Source organism: Atta cephalotes (assembly GCF_000143395.1).
Source record: "Atta cephalotes unplaced genomic scaffold scaffold00068, whole genome shotgun sequence".
Taxonomy (NCBI): Eukaryota; Metazoa; Arthropoda; class Insecta; order Hymenoptera; family Formicidae; genus Atta; species Atta cephalotes.
In genome coordinates this window covers 1,002,592-1,011,512 of record NW_012130132.1, presented here as the reverse complement: position 1 = coordinate 1,011,512, position 8,921 = coordinate 1,002,592, and the positions used below count along the sequence as shown (strand labels likewise).

Below are 8,921 nucleotides of genomic sequence, written 5' to 3'. Positions count from 1 at the left end.
ACTATATATATATATATATATATATATATATATATATATATATATATATTGTAGTTTTTTTTACACACATGGATGTGTGTTTGTAGTGGTTTATTTTAGCTAAATCACGTGAGAAACTTAATATCTCTTTTCTCTCTTTCTTTTTCTCTCTCAAGTTGAAATACGGCGGAACAATAAAAAGTGACTGTTTCATGTTTTTATTGACTAGTTTCTATAGAGTAAGTATACTTATTTCGACTTTTATATTCTATTTAACATCAGCTAGATCCCTGATTAGAGAATGAGTGTCATTTTATCAAGTTTAACTTAATAAGATTCCTAGCTGATTGTTAATAATTATTCCGCGTTTTTATTTTAATACTATAAGGAATATTCTTAGCAGCTCTTAGATGATCAATATTATTGCCTAATATTTAAAATATTGCACATTGTTATTGGTTTGTCTACATTGAACTTCTAGATTTTGTTTATTTTAATATTGTACAAAAATAATTCTACAATAATATTGAGAGAGTAGAAGCTCCAAAACTTCAGTTTTATTCCCGCTTTTCCGCACGATTGCGTTGCAACGACCTTACAATCTCTTACGAGTCTCGCGACAACATTTTTCTCTAAATATTTCTCGTTTTGTGCATAGGATTATTCGTTGCAGTCCACGGTACCAGAGCAAAAACGCGGAATAATTAACGATCTAGCTAGGAATCTTATTAAATCAGAAGACAGAGATTAAAACGGCAATTGCTAAAATGAATTGGCATCGTGTTCACCCGGAATGCAATTAAATAAAGCTATTAAAAATTTTCTAGCAACAAATTGTGCTAATATCGAGGATATATCAAGTGATAAAATTGAGACTATCTTTTTAATATTCCTAATGAGAATCTTCCTAATTTCAAACGAGCCATGAAATGAAATTATGATTACGTTATTTATCGTTCTTTATTGTTAAATGTTGTGATATTTCTTTAAAAACGAGAATCGACATCTCTTCTTATTGAAACTTTGACAGCGGTTTTTTTCTCTGACATCCGTCGAATAACGACACGATGTCGTTTCTCTTTATTGCCATGACAGGCTGCGCGAGCTCGTTGGTGATGTTTCGATGTATTTCCTTCCTCTCGCAAGCTGTCGCATCTCGCGTTTCACAGCTGTCCTTCCGCATCGCTGACTTGTCGTCGTCGTCATCGTCATCGTCGCCGTTGTCGTCGTAACACGGCAAAATAGTTTCGCGCCAGAACAATGCCACGATTACGTCGGTCCATGTGCATTATACATTATGAGAGGTAACGCGCGCGTCGCGCTTCTGTAATTATGGAAACCAAGCATAAACTCCGCGATTTGCATTTCAAACTACCATTGTAATATCAGGCCCGACAGACGGCCGCATGCTCGTTCCTCTGTGCTTTTACCTACCTACCTACCTATCTGCCGCCCTTACCCTTTCGCCGTAGAATATTCCGAAATTGCCTCTCTTATTTTCAATCATGGATCCTCCTACCAATTTAGAGTTCTTTCTGAACGAAAATACGAAGGCACGAATAGCCTTAAAGTGCAGTTCAGCGAAATTAAAGGATTTATAAGAAAGGATTTTAATTTTGTAAAGATAATGAAATATTTTAGAAGAGAGAAGGCATGGTTTATTACGGCACTCTTTTTACATTTCATGTAATTACTTGTATTAAATTTTAATAACTGGTATTTAAATTTAAAACTTAACGATTACATTTGTCAAAGTATTGTTCAATCGATTCTAGAGATGTAACTCAAAGTTACAAATCATACATTAAGATGCTATTTATAAAAATGTAGCGATTGCATAATGGCTCGAAGAGAAACAGGAATGGTAATGGTTTTTTATAAAAATTGATTTAAATAACTAGTTTTATTTAGAAATAAACAGTAGGTATTTGGTTACAAACAAAAAAGTAAAATATTGCAAAATGTATTCATCTTCCTTATGTAAGTTGCTCAATATTAAAAATCTATAATACGTATAATATATTATTTGAAACTTTTAGAGTGAATTGTCACTCTTTTAAAGATTGAGTTTTTTTTAAATACAGTGTTTTTTAAATACATTCCATTCCAAAGAATTTTGAATGTAAATTATATGTAGATAAATACTAGGCAATCAATTTATTAATAATGATTATTTTAACATAACTATATGAAACAAGACTATTTCGATAAAAATCAAATAAATTAATTTCGAAAGTAATCTGCAATTTGCCACTTAATAGCGAGAATAATAAGAGAGGGGAAGGGGGGAGGGCATTATATCTACACTAATTATAATACCGCCTTCTTCTCTATTATTTCTTATTTTACTACCTTCCTCGTGTGGATGTTCGGCATTAAATATCGTAAATCAACTGCATTCTACTGTTGAGAGCATTTCAAATTTATCAAAAAAGATGAAGAGAGATGCAATGAATCACGAATATTTTGTACATGCATGCGGATCCATTCGCGCACGCTGTCACTCATTTTCTCGATTATCCACGTTAATGCATTTCGACGCATTCAGCCAACCCGCCTGTAAACGTGTTTCCGGCGCAAATTTTATTCCACAGCGAAATGCCGCCGAAGCGATAACGCCGATAAATTCGTCTGGATTAATATACAGCACGCATGTAGATATTGAAGTTATCTAAAGGTCGATTCCATGCGTGAATCGATATAACTTTCGATAGTATATAAAGTTAAATAAAATGTCAAAAATAAAATAAGTAATTCCGTTGTTTCTAGCCGATCGATGATTCAAGTAATCGAAGTACTCTGCTGTCGATTTTATGCCTACGAGGAATTGTGTTATTGCGAGAATGCTCCTGGGGATTTATAACGGATTTATCGAGCGGATATATGGCTTTGTATGTCGACTTTGAAAATCCGTTCCGCAGATATTAATATCGAACGACGGGTATATCGGTGACATTTAAATCCCACAGGGTGAATAAATGAAAAATTTGTAACAGCGCCGTGTGTTCCGATATACGAAAAAGTTACACCCGCGTTATTCAAAATTGCGCTGCTAATTAACGCGTTAATTATGCGCGGCATCACTAATTGCTCTCAAAGTCCCGACCGCGCGACGATTTTGTTTTCCGAAATGGAAATTTGTTTGCATCGAGCCGCGAAAATTACCGCGACCAGCAGAGCGCATTCATTCAGCAGACATCTCGCTAATTGCTTTTAAACCCGCAACAAACCGGCTCACGGTTGCGTTTCCATATTATGCCATATTTATATGTTTAAGTGCATGCATATACATATGAAAATGTATGGCATATAATAATAAAAGCGGTAAATAATAACAGCGTATAATAATAACCGTTAAATAAAATAGCGGTACTTCATCGATAATGATAGTAATGGTAAAACGATAAAAAATGATACAGAGTTATATCTAGATGAATATATTTATATTGTTATATCGCACAATAATAAGACGTGTATTTGCCTTGCGTTGTATAAATATGCTTTTTAATGCTTGTAAAAATAGGAGACAAACATGTTTAATGCGAATAAAAATATTTGCAATAAAATTGTAAAGGAGGGCAGAAGAAATTTTATCATGCAGTCGAGATCCTGTAAAAAATACGATCTGTCCCGCGGGCGTAAATCAAAATCGATAACGCTGTGTGCTATATATCCGTATATGGGAGAATGACGTGTTCGTCAATTTCCAGCAACACGGTAGGTGTGCGGAAACGTTATGCGAAAATCAACCCTCGGCGCTTTCGCCGTTTCGTTTCTATTTGCAAGCCGGTGTAAACGCGCCGACGGCAGAATCGCGTTTCCGATCGTGCGTTCCCAGTTCGGGGAAATATCGGCCGGCCGATATTTCCATAAACAGCGAGCGGACGACACGGAGGGAGTGTACGACCGACGTTAATTGGGGCCTCCTCCAATTGCTTTTATATCCTCGGCTGCGTTTCGTCGCGCCTCGAGGCCACTCGGCCGCTGGCCCGGGATGCATTTTCCGCGCGCGCGCGTCCAGTGACCGGGATTACATCGATTTCCGAAATGAACGGCGAAGCGATACTCTCTCTCATCGTCGCGTACAAGCAACGGCGGTATTTCGTGACAGCCCGACCCGATATTTTTGAAAAGCCCGAGAGATATACATTATATACCGTACGATGACTCGTTAACACCTTGTCGAAATCGTCGCGCAACGTCATGTTGGCGCGGAACGGTCGTGCACTGTGTATTATTACACCAGCCAGAATACAGCGTAAATGTATGGATTGAAAAATGTATTTTCACGTCGAAAGACATATACGCGACGGATTTTATGTCACGTTGCACAAGAGTGAAGAGTGAATGAATTGAATTAAACGTATATGAGGTACATGGCACAGCAGAGCCGCGAAAATATTTGAGCGGTCTCTCGAAACAAGCAAAAGTTTATTAAACATTAATATCATGCATTCGCCATGAGATAGTTCATGAATCTAACGGATCGTTAGTTAGCATCCTCATCGCTCAGTCATGCTATCGTTCTTGATCGCCATTCTCGTGTCGTAGTTAGAATGCAGGTCCCTGGGCGTCACGGGAACCGCTTCGTAGTTAGAATGACAAGTCCCTGGACATACGAGACTATCTCAATCTAATTACGAACAATATACATTGTCTGTCTCCTACGTTTGCATTAGAGAGTTAATGCAAACAGCAGTATCCTTGATAGCGGTAAAATAATTTTTTCAAAATAAATTAATCATCAGGAAGAAATTAGCTTTTTAATCGTGGCCGAAAATCGTTGTTAAAATATATTTATTATTTATATATTAAAAAATTTACACGGAGAGAATGATTTTGCTGAAATATCTAAAAATTTATCTAAATATAGATTTGAAAATAATTTATTAGCTCATTAAAAGTATCAAAATAATTATGTAGGAAGCTCAAACATATAATAAGTAATAATAAAATATTCTAAAAGGTTTTAACATTCCAGCAACGTTCCAATAATTATTTTGATGGTCTATAACAAAATTATTTTCAAATCTGTATCCAGCTAAATTTGTATATTTTTTAGTAAAAACCATTCTTTTTGTGCATGGTACCATAGTAAGATTCTTCCATCATGCATGGTACAATCTTCATGTTGTAGATTATTTCACGCGGACGAAATTGACGAACGCGATACATATCGATCCTGCATGCTATACATGTGACACACGACAACATCGCGGCTCACCGTTCGTCGAACTTTCTGTTGCAGGACATGTCCGACGTATGCGTTGGGACCAGCGTGGGGACCATCACGGAACCGGAGTGTTTGGGACCTTGCGAGCCCGGTACCTCCGTCACCCTCGAGGGCATCGTTTGGCACGAGACCGAAGGAGGTAAGAACCTCGTTACAGTTTAATTCGCCCATTTGCCTTGGCCGACTCCGCCACCTTGGACCTCCGACCTTCTTGTTATCCCCTTAGCTTCCTCTTAGTTACAGAGGATTAGGGAGCGAAATTAATCCTAGAACGATAGCGCTGATTTAGAATGAAGCATTGATTTTTAATATTCTCTTAATTGACAATTATAATCAATCGATAAAACAATCTTTTTCTTTATCGGAAAAATGTATTTTTACACAAATTGGTTTTATATTAATTTCTACCTATTAGTTTTACATTAATTTCTATATATTGTTGATCTTCTTTTGATGTATTTTAATTGTCATATTGCAGTAATGGATCTGTAATTAATGATAAATGAAATAATATTAATTTTAAATGATAATTTTATATATAATTTCGAATCATGTGTTTTTCATGCAAGAGTCAGTCGAATACAGAAAATTTAATTACAATTAATTCCATTTGATATCTGAAAAGAGTATAACAGAGATAATATTTCTATTTTCATCCAGCTACAATTATTTAATGATATTCTTGAATAAATTATCCACCGATCGATCTACTTTGTTATTTTGTCTAATGAAAATGATTTTTTTTTTTTTTCATTAAAGAAGTATTTTTACACAAATTGCGATTCATACAATTAATACAATTTACTTAATCTTTCCTCTAATAATATATAAAATTGTAGAAATACAAGCGTGATCGCTCAAACTCTTCGGATGTTAAATTAACAATCTATTCATTTTTAATTAATTTATTAAGAGTACGAAGGATTTAACTGTTAACGTTAACGGACAAATTGGTAAAATACGAAGAATTTGTGCATTTAGACTATTAATGATTCATGTACATTCCCACTATTCGCTTGCTAAATTTGCTCCCATCAAATTTACCCTGTTATTGCAAGCTCTTCGCATAAAGTCATATGCATTGCTTATTGATTTATCGAATTTCTGCAATTCGCTGAATAATAGTAATAACACTAATGGCACCGCATACAAAGTCTGCGTTATTATTATGGAAATCACCGTTGTAAAGGAGTTATACGATCGCATCTTCTATCGTTCAACGTAAAATGAGCGCGTCCACCATCCACTTGTTTTCCCAGGATATTAAATAATATCGAGCATAGAGTTGTTACATAAAATGATGTTCACTGTTAGTGATGCGTATAAAGGAGGAGCAGTATAGGAAACAGGATCGCGATTTTCCTTGCGCTATAATAACGAGCGATAATTGCGCGAGAAAGGATTACAGGCGCCACTTTTCTGCAGTGGATATAAAGCATTTATTTCATTATACATTCAACTGAACAAGATAATAATTTGTGCAACGTTTACTAGCAGAAATTATCGCCTCGTTACATTTCCTGGTCGTATAAAATTTTTGCTTTAACTGTTATTTTCCGGTATTTTATCGGTAATATAAATATAATATTTGATAAATGTAATTAAAAGTACAGATATCCCTCTACATACAACTATTTCGAATTTCCAAACTTCCAATCGATAAATGAATTAAAAAGAGGTGAAGAATGCGTGTGTGTGCGTGTACTAAAAGATAAGATGTTAATTTAACTTTAATAATGTTTAGCGGGCTTTCTGATGCAAAAATGTTAAAATTAACATTTTTATATTTATTTTAACATTTTTGCAATTTTGCATTTTGTTTCAAAAAGTTCACTAAATGTTTTTAAATTAAAATTAATATTTTATTTTTTACAGAAAATCCACTTGTACGTATTTAAGTTAAAATTAACATTTTATTTTTACAATGTATGTATACATATCTACACATATATAAAAAAAAGTTGAATATATGTGTGTGTAACAATTGAACTGAAATTAAGATAACTCTACATTGAACGTTTTCCAGCAAGAATATTATGTAACATCGTGAATCGTCACGTTCTTATTGTTTGCCGATTAAATAAGGATAAAATGATTCACTATGTTACACTGTATTCTTACTAAAAAATGCCCATTGGTCGAAATATTAACTTATTTTTTTACATAATCTTGAAATTATTTATATCTTAGAATGGCTAATAATACAAATATTATTATTAAAAGAGAAAGAAAAACAATAGATATTTTTACTATTCTTATGATCGATCTTACAATTCGACCTACAACTGAAGTCTCGGAAAACCTGTCAAATAGAGGGGTACTTGTAATATTTCAAGCATCGAACATCGCTCGAAATATTTCTTGCTATTTTTATAATTTTTGTACATTTCGAAACGATATTGATTTCCATATATTCACATGACAAACGTCACAGACAATTAAATAAAGGGCCCAATAATGGAGACATGAATATTGTATTCCTTGATGAATATGAGACGAGTCTACATTATCGTGAAGATTAAATGGAAAGCTAATTACTAGCTGAACAGTCTTCGAAGTTGGTAGCAGTCGAGAGTAAAAATAAAACAGAACTTCTTGTTCGTGAATTAACTTCGAGCAGATTTTCATCGAAACTTGATTTACTTTTATTATATAATTAAGATTTTAATCTTCAGATTTCATTAATTCCATTAGTCGGAGTTAATAAATGATTGACAGAATCGATAGATGATCTAATTGTTACAGTCATTCTCATAGAATCGCGCGAATAAATAATAACCACTGTCGTTGTGGTTATCGATAAAATAAAAGTCGTATCGTCTCGTGTCGATTGAAAATAACTAGCACCGATGATCAATCAATCGTTTGCCCCGGGTAAATATTCGGAGAGCACCGATGTAATAGGAATAGCACTCGATCGATCTTGTTGCTGCTCGAACGATTCGGGGTTATAAATATTCGCCCGATATTCCGCCGGCCAGAAAAGTCGGGTAAATAAAAGCGTGTTGCAATCCCGGCATCATTATTTCGTTTGCCGAGATTAATCAACCGCGATCGTATAATTGTAATGTATACAGAATTGCGACACTTTGTATTTCATTCGTTATAATTTCAATTTATTTGTTCATTCTTTTTGAGAAATATTTTAAATATTTTTTTTTAATTTTATTTTGTTTAAAAAGAGATATTATTATAAAAAAACGTGATCGCGCGGGAAAGAATTCATGATTTTCGCGCGCTTGTCCAGACTAATTTAGCGCAACGTTACACCGAAATATTGCACTGTCACGCCGCACCGGAGTATTTTCACGAGTAATGAGTGTGATTAGAACAAACGCGGATAAACTACGTAATAGGATCGCCCGCAAACTTATTAAGACCATTTCGACAGTTAAAGTAGCGGTAACTCGATAACGATCACGTTTGCGCGAAGTAATGCAGATTAATTTATCTGGGTTTAAGCTTTCATGCTTGTTAACATACGTTCTACAGCTTAACATTCGCCATTGTTTTATAACTCATACGCATCACTAAGCTGACTCGCTAATTCGCCAGCTGTGAAACGCATTGGCTGGTTGCATGCGACGTGTGGAATAATGTAATAACATAGAATGTTGATAGAGAAAATATTTAAATATTCAAGAATATTCCGGTGTGTGTGTGTGTGTGTGTGTGTGTGTGTGTGTGTGTGTGTGTGTGTGTGTGTGTG

The 8,921-nt window shown here is 34.7% G+C and overlaps 1 protein-coding gene across 1 annotated transcript in view; it reads left to right on the top strand.

Annotated features, from left to right (window-relative positions):
- LOC105623961 (zinc finger protein 608) overlaps positions 1-8,921 on the top strand; it is an 89,258-nt gene that overhangs the window by 58,925 nt on the left and 21,412 nt on the right. The window contains exon 3 of the mRNA XM_012205330.1: positions 5,228-5,351. Coding sequence (XP_012060720.1) covers positions 5,228-5,351 — 124 coding nt within the window. The remainder of the gene's footprint in view (positions 1-5,227; positions 5,352-8,921) is intronic.